The sequence below is a fragment of the Oryctolagus cuniculus genome, chromosome 3, assembly GCF_964237555.1.
Source record: "Oryctolagus cuniculus chromosome 3, mOryCun1.1, whole genome shotgun sequence".
NCBI lineage: Eukaryota > Metazoa > Chordata > Mammalia > Lagomorpha > Leporidae > Oryctolagus > Oryctolagus cuniculus.
This window is the reverse complement of record NC_091434.1, coordinates 36,960,225-36,980,871: the sequence shown is the minus strand read 5'-3', so window position 1 is coordinate 36,980,871 and position 20,647 is coordinate 36,960,225. Positions and strand designations below refer to the sequence as shown.

Below are 20,647 nucleotides of genomic sequence, written 5' to 3'. Positions count from 1 at the left end.
CTTTATTAAATGGAGGACATTTTATTCTACCATTTGTTAATAGTTTCATTATGAATAAATATTGACTTTTTTTTTCTTTATCATACTTTCACTGTATCCATTTGAGGTAATTGTATGTTTTTGTTTTTTTTTTTTTACTTTCAGTGTATTAATTAGTGAAATACATAGATTTCATATGTGAAACTGAACATTGCATTTCTGGACTAAACCACCTTTGGCCATGGTTACATGATACATGATGCTTTTGATTTGTTGATATTTTGTTAAAGATTTTTATATTTAATGTTGAAGAAAAATACAGGTTGGTAGAGGTTATTTAACCTTTTGTATCTATGTAGTTTTATATCAAGGTAATTGTGTTAGTCTGCTTGGTCTGCCATAACAGAATACTATAGACTGGGTGACTTAAATTATAGAAATTTATTTTTTCGGCTGGCGCCGCGGCTCAGTAACCTAATCATCTGCCTGTGGCGCTGGCACACTGGGTTCTAGTCCCGGTCGGGGCACCGGATTCTGTCCTGGTCATTCCTCTTCCTGTCCAGCTCTCTGCTGTGGCCCGGGAGTGCAGTGGAGGATGGCCCAAGTCCTTGGGCCCTGCACCCCATGGGAGACCAGGAGAAGCACCTGGCTCCTGGCTTCGGATCAGGGTGGTGCGCCGGCTGCAGTGGCCATTGGAGGGTGAGCCAATGGAAAAGCAAGACCTTTTTCTCTGTTTCTCTCTCTCACTGTCCACTCTGCCTGTCAAAAAAAAAAATTATTTTTTCATAGTTCTGGAGGGTAGAATGTCTAAGAACAAGTGTCCAAGAGAGTTTCTTTTGAGATCTCTCTTTGTGGCTTGCACATGTTCACCTTCTTGCGCATCTTCAGGTGTTGGAAAGAGGAGAGACTTGTGTTCCTTTCTCTTCTTACAAGGGTATCGGGAGGGTGTTCAGCATACTGGTTAAGCTAATGCTCGTGATGCCTGGGTTCAAGTTTCTGGCTGTACTCCCAATATCAGTTTCCTGCTATTGCATACCCTGGAAGGCAGCCAGTGATAGAGTGCTCAAGTATTAGGGTCCCTGCCACCAATGTGGGAGGCTTGGGTTGAGTTCCCAGTTCCCAGCTTTGTCCTTGCCTAGCTCCGACTATTGGAGGCATTTGGAGAGTGAACCAGTAGATGAGAGATCTTTCTCTGTCATTTTGTGTCTCTCTTTGTCTCTGCCTGTCAAGTAAGTAAATGTGGGGCCGCCTGCATTATGCCATATGGGTGCCGGTTCAAGTCTCGGCTGCTCCACTTCCGATCCTGCTCTCTGCTATGGTCTGGGAAAGGAGTAGAAGATGGCCCAAGTCCTTGGGCCTCTGCACCCACGTGGGAGACCTGGAAGACGTTCCTGGTTCCTGGCTTCAGATCAGCGCAGCTCCATCCATGGAGGCCGTTTGGGGAGTGAAGCAGCGGATGGAAGACCTCTATCCCTCTCTCTGCCTCTGCCTCTCTGTAACTCTGCCTTTCAAATAAATAAATTTTTTTAAAAAGTACATACATACATATATAAACATCAGTTGTAGTGGATGAAAGCTTCACATTTATGATCTCATTTAACCTTAAAAGGGCCTGTCTTCTAAACTGTCACATGGCAGGGGAGAGGGAGTAAGGCTTCAACAGGTGAATCTGGGGTGGGGCATAGAGCTTACTCCATATTATTCCTTCCTTGATTCCCCAAGATTCATGAACTTATCAAGGACAAAATATATTCATTTTGTCTTGACAGCCCCAAGTGTTTACTCATTCCAACCTCAACTCTATAAAATGTAATATCTAAAGTCACAGCTAAATATCTCCTAAAGCAGGTATGTGTGAGGGTCAAGGTGCAGTTCTTTGTCAGTCAGAATTCCTTTTCAGCTGGGAACCTGTGAAACCAAATGAGTTATTTGCTTCCGAAATATAATGGTGGGACAGACCTAGGATGCACATTCCCATTCAAAATGAGAGAAATTGGAAACAAGAAAGGGATGCCAGGTTTCAGACAAGACCCAAACTTGGCAAGGCTAATTCCATTAAACTTTAGGCTTGAGAAAGTTCTCGTTGGTTTGATACCCTACCTGACAGGCTCACTAGAGTGCTAGAGTCACCCTCTGGCACTGCACCAGTTCTTGAGGACCCTCACTCCTGAGGCACTGAATGGGGTCATCCTGTCTGTCTGTAACCTGAGAAGTGGTTCCACCCTTTGAAACTGAGGAGAAGGCTGGCACAGCGGCTCACTTGGCTAATCCTCCACCTGCGGCGCCAGCACCCCAGGGTTCTAGTCCCGGTCGGGGCGCCAGATTCTGTCCCGGTTGCCCCTCTTCCAGTCCAGCTCTCTGCTATGGCCTGGGAAGGCAGTGGAGGATGGCCCAAGTGCTTGGGCCCTGCACCCGCATGGGAGACCTGGCTCCTGGCTTCGGATTGGCGCAGTGCACTGGCTGTGGCAGCCATTTGGGGGGTGAACGAACAGAAAAAAGGAAGACCTTTTTCTCTGTCTCTCTCACTCACTGTCTAACTCTGCCTGTCAAAAAAAGAAAGAGGAAGGAAGGAAGGAAGGAAGGAAGGGAGGGAGGGAGGGAAGGAAGGGAAGGAAGGGAAGGAAGCGAAGGAAGAAATAAATGCCCTCATGATCTCTGGGCTGAGCTGCCTGTCAAAGGCATTCTTCCCTTTTCTTGAAGGGTAGCACCTGTTCACAACTGACTAGCTCTGTGGTCTGGTCCTGTAGAATCCAAGAAGTTCAACAGTCTACCTTCATGCCTTTCCTACTTTTCCCTGTTCCTTTAGTTCAAAATGGTAGTGTCTTTGCTAATATAATCCTGTCTCTGTTCCTGGCCTCTGTTCTAGATAGCAGATAGGCCGTGAGTCATACAAAAGGTCTCTTTATCAAATGGTTGTCTAGCCACACTCTTGGTGTTTTTCTTCAGTACAGGCTTTGTCATTTATTACCATATGGATAGGTTGAAAGCTGTCAGAATCTTCAAGTTCTGGTGCTTTTTTGGATAAATTCATTCAGTTTACTTTCCTTTCACATTTTACTATACATAGTCAGGAGAAATGTAAATGTTCCTTCAACACTTGACCTCGAAATTGCCTCAGGTAGATTCAATTTCAGTACTTACCAGTTCTAGCTTGACACACTTTAACCAAGTTCTTTGCCACTTTCTGACTAAGATTATCTTACTGTTTTCAAAGACACGTTGGTTCCGTCTGAGAACTCACCAGAATTACTGGCAGGTCCATATTGCTAGCATGCACCTCAAAACTGTTCCAGCATCTATCTTTGATTTGGTTTAAAGGTTGCCTCCCCATTTTCATGTATTTGTCACAGCACTACTGCATTTCTTGCTACCAAAATCTATCTTCATTTGGCCCGGACTGGCATAACAAAAAGCCATATTTGGTTGGCTTAAACAATAATGGTGATCTTATTAAATGAGTTGTTAAGTGTTCCATTTTCTGGAGAGTTGACTTGAGATTGCTATTATGATGCTTTTAATATTCTCTAGCAAAGCCATTTAGGCCTGGAGTTTACTTTGTGAGAAGCTTGTAGATTATGGAGTCAGTTGTTTTTTACTAGATAAAGTGCCATTCAGATCTCCTATTTATTCTTGTGTTAATTTTGTGATTTCTATCTTTTAAATAATTTATTTTTCATCCATGTTGTTGAATTTATTGCTGTAAAGACTTTTTTAAAATAATTTTTATTGTCTTTTTGTAGTCTGTGGGATCTGACTTGATATCCTCCTTTTTACCTCTGATACTGGTAATTTATATTTTCTCTCATTTTTTTCTTGATCAGTTTAGCTAGAGGTTTTTAAAGTTATATTGCTTTTTTCTATGAACTAAGTTTTCATTTCATAGATTTTTCTTTATTGTTTATTTCCCTTGCTCTTAATTTTCTTCTTTTTCTTGCTTTGTAGGGTAGAAGCATTAATCTTTAATTATGCCTTCTTTTTTTAGGCTTTCTTTTCTATTATGAATGTTTCAGGCTATACATTTTTCATGAAGTGTTACCTTAGCCATGTCTCTCCGATTTTGATATACTTTTTTCTTTTCATTGATTTAAAATATTTCTCCTCCCTCTGTCCCTCCCTCCCTTCCTTCCATCTTTTTTTTTTTTTTAAAGGTAGAGTTAGACGGAGAGAGACAAGAGAAAGGTCTTCCTTTTCCATTGGTTCACCCCCCAAATGGCCACTGAGGTTGGCGCACTCCGCCAATCCAAAGCCAGGATCCAGGTGCTTCCTCCTAGTCTCCCATGTGGGTGAAGGGCCCAAGCACTTGGGCCATCCTCCACTGCCTTCTAGGGCCACAGCAGAGAGCTGGACTGAAAAAGGAGCAGCCGGGACAGAATCTGGCACCCCGACAGGGACTAGAACCCCGGGGTGCCGGCGCCACAGGCGGAGGATGGGGGAATAGCTAAGTAAGCTGCAGTGCCAGCCCCTTCCTTTCTTGTTTGACATCATGGTTATTAGGGAACGTGTGAGGGTTCTGGGGAGATATTATCCAATGGATACAAACTTTCAGTTATGGTGCAGTAGGCTAAGCTTTTGCCTGAGGTGCCAGCAGCCCATATGGGCACTGGTTCATGTTCCTGCTGCTCTCTTTCCAATCCAGCTGTCTGCTGTGGCTTGGGAAAAGCAGTGGAAGGTGGCCCATGTGCTTGGGCCCCTGCACCCACAAGGGAGACCCTAAAGAAGCTCCTGGCTCCTTGCTTTGGGCTGTCCAGCTCCTGCCATTGCGGCCATTTGGAGAGCGAACTAGCAGATTGAAGAACCTTTCTCTGTCTCTCTCTCTCTCTCTCTCTCTCTCTCTCTCTCTGTAACTCTGCCTCTCAATTAAATAAATAAAATCTTCATAAAAATTTCCGTCAGACGAGAATAAGTTCAAGGGATTGTTGTACAGTGTAATGACTGTAGTTAGTAGCAATGTATTATCTTCTTGAAAAATTGAGAGTAGTAATTTTTAAGTATTTTCTTTCTTTTTTTAAGAAAAAAGGAAGACCTTTCTCTCTCTCTCTCTCTCTCTCTCACTGTCTAACTCTGCCTGTTAAAAAAAAATAAAAATAAAAAAGAATTAGCTAACTAGACATAGTTTAGGTGGTCCCAATTTTGTTGGCAGTTCTCAAAGCAGCCAGGACTTGAACCGGCACCCTGGGGCCAGAGCTGTGGCTCAGTAGGTTAATCCTCCGCTGGCGGCGTTGGCATCCCATATAGGCACTGATTCTGGTCCCAGCTGCTTTTCCAGGAAAGCCATAGAAAATGGCCCAAGTCCTTGGGCCCCTGCACTCACGTGCGAGACCAGGAAGAAGCACCTGGCTCCTGGCTTTGGATTGGCACGGCTCTGGCTGTTGTGGCCATTAGGGGAGTGAACCAACGGAAGGAAGACCTTTCTCTCTCTCTCTCTCTCTCTTTCTCTCTCTCTCTTTCTCTCTCTCTCTCTCTCTCTCACTGTCTGTAACTCTGCCTCTCAGATAAATAAAATCTTTAAAAAAAAAAAAAAAACTGGAGCAGCCGGGACTTAAACTGGCACCCACATGGGATGCCGGCACTGCAGGCAGCGGCTTTACCCGCTGTGCCACTGTGCTGACCCCTTTCATTGCTTGCTTGCTTGCTTGCTTGCTTTTTTTTTTTTTTTTTTTTTTTTTTGACAGGCAGAGTTAGACAGAGAGAGTGAGTTATAGACAGTGAGAGAGAAACAGAGAGAAAGATCTTCCTTCCGTTGGTTCACTCACCTAATGGCCACCACAGCTGGCGCTGCGTGCTGATCCGAAGCCAGGAGCTGGGTGCTTCCTCCCAGTCTCCCAGGAGGGCCCAGGGCCCAAGCACTTGGCCATCCTCCACTGCCCTACCGGGCCACAGCAGAGAGCTGGACTGGAAGAGGAGCAACCGGGACTAGAATTCAGCGCCCCAACTGGGACTAGAACCCGGGGTGCCGGTGCCGCAGGTGGAGGATTAGCCAAGTGAGCCACAGTGCCGTCCTCATTACTTTTTTTTTTTTTTTTTTTTTTTGACAGGCAGAGTGGACAGTGAGAGAGAGACAGAGAGAAAGGTCTTCCTTTGCCGTTGGTTCACCCTCCAATGGCCGCCGCGGCCAGCGTGCTGCGGCCGGCGCACCGCGCTGATCCGATGGCAGGAGCCAGGAGCCAGGTGCTTTTCCTGGTCTCCCATGGGGTGCAGGGCCCAAGCACCTGGGCCATCCTCCACTGCACTCCCTGGCCACAGCAGAGAGCTGGCCTGGAAGAGGGGCAACCAGGACAGAATCCGGCGCCCCGACCGGGACTAGAACCCGTTGTGCCGGCGCCGCTAGGCGGAGGATTAGCCTAGTGAGCCGCGGCGCCGGCCCTCATTACTTTCTAATGTAATTCTAATATGATGAGAGAACATACTCTGAATAAGTTTAATCAATTTAATTTTTTATTGAGTCTTATTTTCATGTCCTAGTTTCAACAATCACATTTTCCTCTCTATTCATGGTAATATTCCCTGCCTTGCCTTGATAATACTCTGCTTACTTTATCAGATACTAGCATGGCCACCCAAGCAGTCTTATGATCAATGTTTATCTCGTATGTCTTTTTTTTTTTTAAAGATTTATTTTATGTATTTGAAATAGTTACAGAGAGAGGTAGAGACAGAGAGAGAGGTCTTCCATCTGCTGATTCATTCCCCAAATGGCCACAATGGCCAGAGCTGAGCCATTCTGAAACCAGAAGTCAGGAACTTCTTCTGGGTCTCCCATGTGGGTACAGAGTCCCAAGGACTTGAGCCATCTTCCGCTGCTTTTCCAGGTGCATTAACAGGCTTGGACTATGTTCTTCTGCTTTCCCAGGCCAAAGCAGAGAGCTGGATTGGAAGTGGAGCAGCCAGGACTCAAACCAGCGCCCGTATGGGATACTGGCACTGCAGGCAGGGCTTTACCTGCTACATCACAGTGCGGCTCCCCAGATGTTATCTCTTAAAATATAATTATGGGGGCTAGTGCTGTAGGTTAATCCTCCGCCTCTGGCGCCACATTCAGTATGGGCACCGGTTCTAGTCCTAGTTGCTCCTCTTCTGATCCAGCTGTCTGTGTGGAGGCCCAGAGGAGGCTCTTGGCTCCTGGCTTTGGACTGGCCCAGCTCCACTCATTGCAGCCCTTTGGGGAGTGAACCAGTGGATGGAAGACCTTTCTCTCTGTCTCTCCCTTTCACTGTCTGTAACTTTACCTGTTGAATAAATAAATAAAATTTTTTAAAAAGATACAATTATGTACAGAATACATTGAAGTAGAAAACAAAAACAGTGATGCAGGAATATTGCCTGGCCTCCTCATCTGTGGATTCCATATCGACAGAATAAACCAGCCACAGATGTAAAAACATTTAAAAAATTGTATTAGTTCTGAATATGTACAGCTTGTTTTGTTTTTGGTTATGTTTCCTGAATAATATAGAACAGTAGCTATTTGCAATAAATTTACTTTGTGTTTGCTTTTACAAGTAATTCAGAGATGATTTAAAGTATATGAGGGGATATACAGAAGGTTCTCTGCAAATACTAAACCATTTTATGGAAGACCTTGAGCATACATGAGATAATGGTTTCTCTCTGGGTGGGAAAGACACCTGGCACCAGTTATCTATGGATACCATGGGATGCCTGCACATTGCATAGATTTTTTTTAAGGTAGATGTAGTGTGATGGATTAAGGAATAGGTAAGGGAAAGACTTGCTTTCCCTTGTCAACTCTTTTATGTTGTTTTAGTTTTCTTTGTCATATGCATGAATAACTTTTTAAAAAGAATAAAATAATTTATAATGTTAAGAAAAAGATTACTGTAGTTGGTTCTAGAATTTTGGAATTCTTGCCCTGCAATAGACTTAGGAAATCTTTTTGCTTAATTATTTCATTTCATAATTGGCTAACTATAGGTAGTTATTTGAATGCAGACAGTAAAGGTGGTGGTGGTGGTGTTCATCATAGTGCTAGTGAGAAAACACAGTTATGTTAGGTTTGTGTTAATTGTTAGCTCTGTCACTTGATAATCTTGTGACCTCCTCAGACAAGGTATTAACTTTAGAACTTCTGTATGTACATTTATAAGTAGGGGAAATTATCATTCTTATATGAAGTATTATGAGAATTAAATGTGATAACATAAGATACTTAAAATGCTACCCGGTAGTTGGTCTCTCTTTTCCTTCCTGTGACAAAATGCATATCAGCTTTTCTTTTTAAAACATTTTAGGCTTTCCTCAACTAGTTCTTCGTATTTCTATATTAGAAATTTTTTAGAGGTAAAACATCTTATAAAAGAGAATTCTTATTTTTGTTTATTTGTGTATTATATTCACAGAATGTTTTCAGGAAAGTGAACATCTCAAGGAAAGTCTTAAGTGTTGCTTATTACACCTATTTGGAGCCATTGTAGCCGGTGGGCAGGTGAGGAAAATATTGAAAGTTTATATATAAAATAACATTTAACAGTATGGACAGCTTTCCATGGCTTACGTAATATATTTTTTGTCTTTTTATAATTTGATGAACCATAAAGTTATGTTTATATGTTGTTCAAACTAAACTACTTAGTTCTTCTTTTATTATCTTTGAAAAATCCTAATTAATAGCATTTGCACCTATAATAAAATTGTTAGATAAATAACCATATTAACTTTTTTTGATATTGTAAGTTTTTATTTATATTGACTTTGAGCTACTAATTTTTAGAGTATAGAGAAAGTCAACCCTACTACCCAGTTGATAAAATCAAGCTCTAATAGTTTAATCCCCAAATGACTATGAATTCTGTTATTCTGATACCTACTTATTATTATGAAATCCATGTATCACAATATGCATGTATCACATGTATGCATTTTTTCAACAAACCTAAGTAGTGTTTTCTTTGCAAGAAAACATATGTTTTAAGTTGAGCATCTTACAAGCTGTCTGTAGTAAACTGAGAGTAAGTACAAGTTCTAACTACCAGTTCTAACTACAAGTGTAACTACAATAGGACTGTAACTCAAAAAGAATTTCTTTCTTTTTTTTTTTTTTAAAGATTTATTTAATTATTTGAAAGACGGAGTTACAGAGAGTTGGGTGGGGGTGGTCTTCCATCTGCTGTTTCACTCTCCAATTGGCCTCAACGACTAGAGCTGTGCCAGTCTGAAAGCCAGGAGTCAGGAGCTTCTTCCGAGTCTCCCATGCGGATACAGGGGTCCAAGGACTTGGGCCATCTTCTACTGCTTTCCCAGGCAATAGCTGAGCTGGGTTGGAAGTGGAGCAGCTGGGACATGAACTGGCGCTCTTATGGGATGCTGGTGTCGCAGGCAGTGGCTTCACCCACTACACCACAGTGTCGGCCTCCAAAAAGAATTTCTACATGTTTTCTTAACCGTACAATTTAGATCAGAGATTCCTAACCCTTTTTGCTTTTTTTTTTTATTATTATGAAGATTTATTTTATTTATTTGAAAGACAGAATTACAGAGAGAGGTAGAGACAGAGAGAGGTCTTCCATCCGCTGGTTTACTCCCCAGATGGCCTCAACGGCCGGAGCTGCGCCGATCCGAAGCCAGGAGCCAGGAGCTTCTTCTGGGTCTCCCACATGGGTGCAGGGGCCCAAGGACTTGGGCCATCTTCTACTGCTTTCCAGGCCATAGCAGAGAGATGGATAGCAAGAGGAGCAGCTTGGTCTCGAACCAGAGCCCATATGGGATGCCAGTGCTGCAGGCTGGGGCTTTAACCTGCTACACCATAGCACAGACCCCCCTCTTATTTATTTGAAAGACAGAGTTAGAGAACGAGACAGAGAGATCCTCCATCTGCTGGTTCACTGCCCACATGGCTGCATCAACCAAGGCTGGGCCAGGCTGAAGCCAGGAGCCAGGTGCTTCATCTGGGTCTTCTGTGTGGGAGCATCTGCTGTTTTCCCAGGCACATCGGCAGGGAATGGGATTGGAAATGGAACAGCCAGGACTTGAACCTGTGCCCATGTGGGATGTTGGCACTGCACGAAGTAGAGGGCACGTAGCTGTGGCCTGCTACGCCACAGCTCTTGCCCTTGAAACCTTTTTTAAAAAGTTGTTTGTATTTTTTATTTACTTGAAAGACAAAGACACAGTCACAGAGAGAACTTTCATTTACTGTTTCACTCCCCAAATGCCTTTAATAGCCAGGGCTAGGCCAGACTGAAACCATGAGTGAGGAGCTTAATCTGGGTCTCCCATGTAGGTGATAGGCACCCGAGTACTTGGGCCATCACCTGTTTCTTTCCAGGGTGCACATTAGCAGGAAGCTGGAATTGGAAATGGAGCTGGGATTTGGACACAGGTACTGTGATATGAGATGCAAATATCTCAAGTTGTTTTTTTTTTAAACTTTTTTTTTTTATAAAAGGTTTTATTTATTTGAGAGATAGAGTTATAGACAGAGAGAAGGAGAGACAGAGAGAGAAAAGTCTTCCATCTGCTGGTTCACTCCTCTAATGGCTGTAATGGCTGGAACTGAACCAATCTGAAGCCAGGAACCAGGAGCTTCTTCCGTGTCTCCTACACAGGTGCCAGGGCCCAAGTACTTGGGCCATCTTCTGCTGCTTTCACAGGCCGTAGCAGAGAGCTAGATCAGAAGAGCAGCCAGGACAAGAACCAGAGCCCATGTGGGATGACAGTGTCACAGGCAGAGGCTTAGCCCACTATGCCACAGCGCTGACCCCCACAAGTGATTTCTTAATGGCTGGGCCAAATGAAGATCTACCCCATGTTTGCATCTTTATAACTCATTACATGAAAAGAACAGCAAGTTTAGTAACTAATATAATTTTAGTAAGTAATGATCATAAAGGATACTTTGACATACTATGCAATCTAGCTCCTTGCTAATACACCTGGGAAGGCAGCGGATGAAGGTACAAGTCCTTGGGCTCTTGCACCTACATGAGTGATTGGAAGAAAGTTCCTGGCTCTTGGCTTCTGCCTGGCCCAGACCTGGGCATGATAACCCTTTGGAGAATGAATCAGAAGATGGAAGATCTCTTTGCCTGCCCCTCTCCCTCTCTATAACTATAACTCTGATTTTCAAATCAATAAGTAAATCTTTTTTAAAAAAGAAAAAGAAATAAAATATATATTATTTTTATTGATGATAAAATCATAACTATTACTTATACAGCTATTCTTTGTTGCTTGCATTTAAATTGGGTGTTGATACTAAATTTGCCCTAGAGATGAACAGAAATAGTTGTTTTCCATCCAAGTTTGAATTTCTCCCGAATTCTCCCTTTTCTCCTCTTCTCTCCTTCCTTTTTTATTTCCTTTTTTTAAGCTCTTACTTTTCTCTTTCATGTGAAACATTCTCTTACTAGCATCAGTGTCCTGTGTTCTTTATATTGTTACAACACATAAAATGCTTAACTTATAATTTTAGGATGAGTATTTAGCCTAGTGCTTTAGACACCACATCTCACATTGGAGTATCTGGATTTGATATCCAGCTCTCAATCCTAACTTTGTTTCCTGCTAATGTAGACCCTGGGTAGCAGTTGTGATGGGTGAAAGAGTTTAATTCCTGCCGCCCATGTAGGAGATAGAGTTGCTTTCCTAGTTCTTGGGTTTTGCACTAACCCAGTCTTAGCCCTGTGGGCATTTGGGGAACAAACTGGCAAATAGGAATTCTGTCTGCCTCTCAAATAATAAATTTTAAAAATTATAATTTTATTTAAAGATTGAAAAATGATACCAATAGTATACTAGGCATTATCATTTTGGGCATTAGGAGAATATCCTTGTCTACATTCAGGAAGGTGCCATGGAGGTTCAAATGAATGTTTAGACATTTATTTGTGTTATCTTGTATTAATAGGAAATTTTATAGCAATAGGCAGTTACTATTTATTTGGTAATTTATTTGTCATTTCCTGTTCTACTTGGAGATGTCAGAAAATGCAGTTTTCACTTTTCAGAGAAACATTATAAACAAATAACTTTATATATTTAGATGATCACTTTTTTATTTAATGTATACAATTTTGACTTATTTACTTGGATTTAATCTTGTAAAAACCATCCTAAGAATTTTGTTAGGACTTGTGCAAATCTCCTTTTCTCCCTGTGTTTGCTTTCTGTGTATTTTCATCTAATGGCCCTTGTACTCAATGGGTATTTTTTCTTAATTATTCATATTTACTCTTACTGTAGCTTCCAGAGCTCCACTGAAGTGTCCTTCTCTTTTGTTTAATTTATCCTGTCCCTGTTTTGATTCCCAGCCATAATCCCCTCTTAGATTTCCTTGCACTTCGTGTTGCCTTCTCCTTTCACTCTGGTAGGACATTAGTTTCCTTGTAGTGAAAAGGATAATAACCAGAAATCTTTAGAGTTTGTTTGCTTGGTGACATTTCTGTATGAACTGATCTCCTTCTTTTGGATCAATATCCTCCCCTTTCCATAATTTCTCTACTACTGTTAGAATTAATAAGTATTCATAAATGAACATGGAAGTGACATTGTTACTGAATAATAGCACAGCTGATTGAATCCCATTTTCTTTTTGAATATGAAAAGACTTGTTCTTGTTAGTACTTAGGGCTTGTCAAGTCCAAAGAGACCACTTTAATGAAAAGTTAACATGAAAATCAAGATATTAGATCTCAAATTTATTTTTTTTAATTTTATTTATTTGAAAGAGTTACAGAGAGAGGTAGAGACAGAAAGAGAGAGGTCTTCCATCCAGTGGTTTACTTGCCTGATGGCTGCAGCAGCTGGAACTATGCCAATCCCAAGCCAGGAGCCAGAAGCTTCTTCCAGGTCTTCCTCGCGGGTGCAGGGCCCAAGGCGTTGGGCCATCTTCTCCTGCTATCCCAGGTCATAGCAGAGAGCTGGATCGGAAGAGGAGCAGCGGGGACTAGAACTGGTGTCCATATGGGATGCTGGCGCTTTAGGCCAGGGCTTTAACCCACTGCGCCACAGCACTGGCCCCGGATCCAAATTTATTATTTTGTGTATTGTAAATACCTCAGATTATTGTGATCAGGGCATAGCTACAGTTAAATTGAAGTCCGAAGGTTGTTTGTTGAATATGCTGTCAGTACAGGGATATTTAGAATAATTGAATATCCAAAGAAATAAGAACGATGTTGTTACAAAGAAACAGAAAAATTGAAATTGAGTGACTAGGCTCCTTTCCCAAGTCATCAACCCATTGGCATATTCGCTCTTTAGATCTGTGAATAGCAAAAACAAAAACCAAAAACAAACCCATACTCCAAACCAACAAACTAAAAACAACTCTGTTCTGTTCTGTGTTATGTTAAGAGCAAACCATTTGAAGCCGGACTGACTAGGTCCGTTCATTTACTAGTTATGATATGTGACCTTTTTTTTTAATTTATTTTATTTTATTTTATTTTTTTACAGGCAGAGTGGACAGTGAGAGAGAGAGAGAGAGAGAGAGAGAGAAAGGTCTTCCTTTGCCGTTGGTTCACCCTCCAATGGCCGCCACGGCTGGCGAGCTGCAGCCGGCACACCGCGCTGATCTGCAGGCAGGAGCCAGGTGCTTTTCCTGGTCTCCCATGGGGTGCAGGGCCCAAGCACCTGGGCCATCCTCCACTGCACTCCCGGGCCACAGCAGAGGGCTGGCCTGGAAGAGGGGCAACTGGGACAGAATCTGGTGCCCCGACTGGGACTAGAACCTGGTGTGCCGGCGCTGCTAGGCGGAGGATTAGCCTATTGACCTGTGGCGCCGGCCCTGATATGTGACCTTATAAGCTATTTACATGTGTTTTAGTTCTTTATATTTTATGTGGAAACAGTAACATTTATAGGATGGTTGTGAAACAGTGGGAGTAGGGTCTAGTTTTTTATTCCAGGTTCTTGCCTTCCACTTAGAGAAGCATTCTAAGTACAGGCACATATATGGTGCCCAAAGTGGTAAAGTTTATTTTAAAGGTGAGAAAGCAAACATACACTCCATGGGATAGGTGAGGAGTGGAGAGGGAGAAAAGGCAAGGAGGAAGGAAGTAGAGAGGGAGCAGCTCAGCACCTCCTTTAGACTTGGTCTCTGACAAAGAGGGACAAGCACCTCCTAGCACCTCCTAGTGGGGTCACCTGGGAATTTCATACCTCCATAAAATACCACATGGAGCTTAATATACATAGTTACATGACAACTGTTTCCAAAGTTTGGCATGAAAACAGGGCATAACAGGAAAGAGGACAAATAGAATAGACTTATGATTGGCATGGGGAACTTGTAGTTTGTGATCCCCAGCTCAGCTATCTTATCTTTTTTTTTTTTTTTTTTTTTTTTTTTTTTTTTTGACAGGCAGAGTGGACAGTGAGAGAGAGAGACAGAGAGAAAGGTCTTCCTTTGCCGTTGGTTCACCCTCCAATGGCCGCCGCGGCCGGCGCGCTGCGGCCAGCGCAGCGCGCTGATCCGATGGCAGGAGCCAGGAGCCAGGTGCTTTTCCTGGTCTCCCATGGGGTGCAGGGCCCAAGCACCTGGGCCATCCTCCACTGCACTCCCTGGCCACAGCAGAGGGCTGGCCTGGAAGAGGGGCAACCGGGACAGAATCCGGCGCCCCGACCGGGACTAGAACCCGTTGTGCCGGCGCCGCTAGGCGGAGGATTAGCCTAGTGAGCCGCGGCGCCGGCCCCTATCTTATCTCATATTAGTTGTAAGAACTAAATGACACGTATAAGTCAGTAAAGCAGTAGACAGTGTTTGTGCTAGTGAAAATAAAGCCAAATGTATCAGATTTATGATTTGCCATAAAGAGCAGTTAATCATACAGTTGTGGTAACTTAGGTTACTTGTGTTTATAGAATCAGAGCCAAGTAAATCATTATATACATCTATGTGTGTGTATATATATATGTGTGTGTGTGTGTGTGTGTGTGTGTAAATCAGTTGGTACGGATTAGCTTTAACCAACAGAAAATCTGAGAGAGACTACCAAATTGAGGGAGGGTGTTTGGTTTTTCTTTTGTTTTTATGCATACTTAAGAAATCCAGATATATAGGTAGTTCTGGGCTAATCCAGCAGCTCAGTGACAACATCAGTAACACTGGTCCTTTGATATTTTGTTCTGCTATCTGTAACTTGTTGCTTTAATTCTTGGGTTTCTTGTGATATAAAGGTGACTCCAGGCATTATGTCTACATTCAAGGTTGAACAAGGTGAGAGGGCCAAGGGCCAAGGGTCCTTCCCCATGATAATTTTGACCAGAACTGGGTCACATAGATATCCATATCTTCCAGGGAAGGTAGAACGTGAATTTTTTTTGAAGATTTATTTATTTATTTGAAAGAGTTACACAGAGAGAGAAGGAGAGGCAGAATGAGAGAGGTCTTCCATCTGCTGATTCACTCCCCAAATGGTCGTAAATGCTAGAGTTGCGCTGATCCGAAGCCAGGAGTCAGCTTCTTCCAGTTCTCCCATGCATGTGCAGGGGCCCAAGGACTTGGGCCATCTTCTACTGCTTTCCCAGGCCATAGCAGAGCGCTAGATAGGAAGTGGAGCAGCTGGGACTCGAACTGGCGCCCATATGGGATGCCGGCACTGCAGGCGGAGCCTTACCCGCTACGCCACAGCACTGGCCCCAAAAGTGAATTTTCTGTGGTGGTGAAGAAGAGAAGACTTAATAGGTATAAAACACTAGCAGTTTCTGTCAAAGTTTCTATTGAGTTTTTAAATATGTTTATCTGTTAAAATGAAAATTGTTTACAGATTTATTAAATTTACATTTGTGGTTGCAAAGATAATAATATTTGATTCTGGTTTGAGGTTCATTTTTATTTAAATGTTTAATGTTTCAGAGGAATGCTCTGCAAGCAATTTCTCCGGCCACCATGGAAGTTCTTATGCGAGTTTTGGCAGATTGTGATTCCTGGGAGGATGGAGATCCTGAAGAAGTGGGTAGGAAGATAGAACTAACCCTGAAGTGCCTTACGGAAGTGGTGCATATACTTCTCACAAGCAGCTCTGACCAGCGTCAAGTGGAAACTAGTACAATTTTGGAGAATTATTTTAAATTGTTAAATTCAGATCATTCAGCTTTACCCAAACAAAGGAGATCTAGACAGTGGGAAAGCCGGTTCATAGCTCTCCAGATCAAAATGCTGAGTAAGTATTCCATGGAGACAGTTTGCTGTGGGTCTCATATTTACTTTCATATTCCCCACTTTAATTTCAAGTACATGGCTGTTATATGGAAAGTATTGATTGATTTAGATATTATGTGACTGTTTAGATATTGACTTCCAAATAATTAATATAGAATTGATTTGTCTGTAACATCTTTATCTGAAACAATGATAGTCAAGGCCCTATATTCTGTCTTGAAAATATAAACAACTAAACACATCAATACTAAAAGGAAAATCAGCCATGACTTCAAAATTTTAGAAGTAAAATTTTAGAAACTGCCATTTATGGTTTTTAACTGATGGCAAAAGGACATACAGCCAGTTTGTATGTCTCTCTGACATCTCCGGCTAAGTCCCTTTAGTCTTTCCTTCCTCTAGCCATCTTCTGTTTTTGTTGTTTTTCCTCAAGACCTCTGTGTATGTGTGTCTTTGTTTCTCTTTCCCTCTCTCTGTGCTGGTTGTTTTGCTTTACTTTGTCTTTATTTACACCTCTCTATATGATTTCTTATTGTATTCCCATGTTAGACATTAAGTACAAATATTATTAACTGATAACATAGTTCCTTACTATAGAAATAAAATATGTTTGTTACAGCTAAACTAGGAAATTTGGATAAATAGAAGAAAATAAGTTCTTTATAGCCTGGCACTGAGATATAATCTTTACTGGTTTGATGCGTAGTTTCTAGAGGGTAAAAATGCTTTTATATGTTTGTGTATATGTGATATCCATTTAAAAATAATAAGGATCAAGAAGTCTTGTTGAACATGATCCACTACAACATTCATTTGTGTAGGAAAATAAGACTCATATGGTTTTCATTATATTATATAATGCCATATTATATAGTTATAAGTTTATAAGGAATTTTGAGTCTATATTGAATAGACTTTTAAGAGCTGTGTTATTGCCTGTGCCAGATGTCCTTTATTTTTAGATGAGTATGTCCCTTTAGTAGGAAATGTGAGCAAAACATTGTCACAAATGGATCACTTACCTGTGTCTCATTTTCAAAATGGCCATATGTTAATTTTTTTTTTTTTGAGAGGCAGAGTGGACAGTGAGAGAGAGACAGAGAGAAAGGTCTTCCTTTGCCGTTGGTTCACCCTCCAATGGCTGCTGCAGCCGGCGCACCGCGCTGATCCGATGGCAGGAGCCAGGTACTTATCCTGGTCTCCCATGGGGTGCAGGGCCCAAGCACTTGGGCCATCCTCCACTGCACTCCCTGGCCACAGCAGAGAGCTGGCCTGGAAGAGGGGCAACCGGGACTAGAACCCGGTGTGCCGGCGCCGCAGGGGGCCTATGTTAATTTGATAGTATATAAGTTAAACTGTGTTCCCAGACATAGGCAGTTATTGTTTATTAATGATAAGTTGGGCACCACAGTTGATTAGACTTGAGCCTGATGATAGAAAAACAGCTAAATAAATCTCTGGGAAATGTATGTTACTTATATATAAATTTTGAATATTTTAAATAAGTGTAAAATTTTTTACTTTTCCTATCAAATAGTAATTATAGATTTGGTATTTTACTGTTTATCCCTATTAATTCCTAATTAATTTACATCTGCTTTGTCAATTAAAAATTTCAATTAAAAATATGTATGAGTGTATGATTTCAAATTTTCACTTTTACATAGGTGATTTTGTGTTTATTTTCTTAGATACCATCACCGCCATGTTAGATTGTACAGATAGGCCTGTACTTCAGGCCATTTTTCTTAACAGTAATTGCTTTGAACATCTCATACGACTGCTACAGAACTGCAAGGTATTTTTCTGTTACTATTATTGTCTATGATTTTAAGAAGCTATTGTTTTGGTTATTTTTTATTTCAAATTTGTGCATATAATTATTATTTTATGGTATTTGTGTTTTCATTCAATCATGTAACCAAATTTTATCTTGAAGCTAATATCATATCATTTGTAATTATCTAAATACTTTTTAAAAAAGATTTATTTATTTATTTGAAAGAGTTACGCAGAGAAAGGGAGAGTCAGAGAGAGGGAGAGAAAGAGAGTGAAAGAGAGATCTTCTATCCACTGGTTGACACCCCAGATGGTGCAATGGCCAGGTATGAACCAGGCTGAAACCATGAGCTCGGGAGTTTCTTCTCGGTCTCCCACATGGGTGCAGAGGTCCAAGGACATGGACCATCCTCTGTTGCTTTCCCAGGAGTGTTAGCAGGTTGCTAAATCGGAAATGGAGCAGCTAGGACATAGACTGGCACCCAAATGGAATGCCGGTGTCATAGGTGGCAGCTTCACCCACTGTGCCACAATGCCAGCCCCTTTTTGATGTCTTTAAACCATATACTAATACTAATACAAACAAAATTTTAAGCAGCCACCTTCTTGCTGCTATTTTAGTGTCAAGATTACCCCCTAGCATTTGTTTAGAGATTATAAAAGTTATTGCAGACTTGTAAAAACCTTATTATTCTCATGAGTAGATTTTAACATTATAAAATTGTGTTTTTCAGTGTAAAAGTATTTTGATAACAAAATACAAGAGTTGGAGAGCAGATTGTATAAACTGAATAATACAAATGCTAAGGAGCAAAAGCGCAAAGGGAAAACTTGACTGCTTATTTTTACAAGTGAAGTACACCACATTCTGACTTTATTTAAGAAAAATAACACACATAAGGAAAAGAATGCCTTTGATTAACCAAATGTAAAGAAATAGAAAAAAGAATTCACACCCTTTGTTAAAAGGTTAGCAATCTCTTGGCGTCCAACTCTTTTTTCCTCTTTTTTTCTGCTACTTAGTATAGTAAACATTTTCTCTCCTTTAAAAATAAACAATGACAAAAAGACTATAGGTAAGTTTTATTTCCTATACCCTTTTAAAATGTAATCCGCCTCCCATCTGCTTGAAAGGCAGAACAACAGAAAAAGAGAGATCCCCGTCTACTGGTTCATTCCCCAAATGCCCACAACTAGTGCTCTGCCAGGCTAAAGCCAGGAAACTGCAACTCCGTTTGGGTCTCCCAGATAAGTGGCAGGGCCCAAGCACTTGAACTGTTATCTGCTGCCTCCCAGGATGCAGTAGATCAGAAGCAGAGATGCTAGGACTTGAACTGGGCACTCCAGTATGGGATGCAGGTGTCCCCATTGGCAGCCTAACCTGTTTGCCACCATATTGACCCCTGCTTTACATTTTATGTGCTATACTTTTAAAAGAGTCATCTGGATGTGTTTGGTGCAGCAGTTATGGCACTGCTGGAGGTGCCTGCATCCTGTAATGGAATGCCTGGTTTGGAATCCTGTCTCTACTCTTGATTTAATTTCCTGCTAATATGCATATGCATGTTGGGATGCAGCAGGTGATGGGTCAGGAAATTGGCACCCTGCCACCCATGTGGGAGACCCAGATTGAGTTACAGCCTGTGGCTTCAGCCTGGCCTAACCCTGACAGTTATGGTCATTTGGGGTATAAACCAGCAGATAGTATACTGGGTTATGTGAATTTTGCTTTGGTAGTAAATATTTAATTGTAAAATTTAATAACCATCCCACTGCCACAGGAACTATTATCTAAAAACTTTGAGCTTATAGGGAATTATTTGATAAGACATAAAGGGAAAAACAAAGGCAATGAAAAATACTTGAGGCATACAAATGCTGACTGTGACACCGCTGGTCAGACTGCTCTTGAGGCATTTGTTCCAAAGTGCTTCATCTCCAAATTGCTTGTGTTTTGCTCCTTGTTTTCTCAAATTGACATAATTTCCTCCACGTAGAAATTTGTTTGTGCTGCCAACAAAAGACACCCTTAAAGTCTATGGAAATGTCAGACAACTAGTATGTCTGCTAGGAACTATCACACAATTATTCTCACCTAATTGAGATTGTTTGCTTCCTAATTCTTAGGTATGATATGGTCCCCTGTAGCTCCAAATAAAAGATAGAATGTGTCGGTATTGGCTCTGGAGTATTTTGAGAGTTAGGACAGACTTGGATGGAGTTCCATTCATTTAAAATTTTATCTGGCTTCTGCTTCTGCATTTCCATTGAAACTGTTTAATCAACGTCATTGAAAACTTTGTAGTTTCCCCGTCTAATGGACTTTAGTTTTTATCTTAGCTCATGCTTGTTTGTGACTTTTAATCATTCCCTCCTTGAAATATTGAAGATAGACACACACTTACTCTTTTTTCCTTGTATAATTTTTTTTCCGTGTGTCACTTCCTACTCTTAAGTCTCTTTAGAATATTCCCTTTCTAAAAATGCTGACATTACCTGTTTGATCTTAGGTGCTTTTTGTTTTCTTAATTTGCTTATCCTTGGGATATTGTCAACTATGTGCACAGCTTTAGATATCATTTATAGTCCTCCAGTGTTTTGTTTCTAAAGCTTGTCTTTCAGGTCTCAGAAAAATCAAATATATCACATCTAAAGTGGACTAGATCATGCCTTCTTCTGTCATCCCCCAGCTGCTGTTTCTGTATTTCCAGTTCCAGTCTGAGGCACCATTACCTTCTCAGTTTCTCAGGGGAGAGACTTGAGAATCAG

At 41.4% G+C, this 20,647-nt stretch overlaps 1 protein-coding gene across 1 annotated transcript in view; it reads left to right on the top strand.

Annotated features, from left to right (window-relative positions):
• The window catches only part of NBEAL1 (neurobeachin like 1), a 211,464-nt gene that overhangs the window by 59,355 nt on the left and 131,462 nt on the right, over positions 1 to 20,647 (top strand). Inside the window, 3 exon segments of the mRNA XM_051849252.2 lie at positions 8,337 to 8,422; positions 15,794 to 16,100; positions 17,791 to 17,897. Coding sequence (XP_051705212.2) covers positions 8,337 to 8,422; positions 15,794 to 16,100; positions 17,791 to 17,897 — 500 coding nt within the window.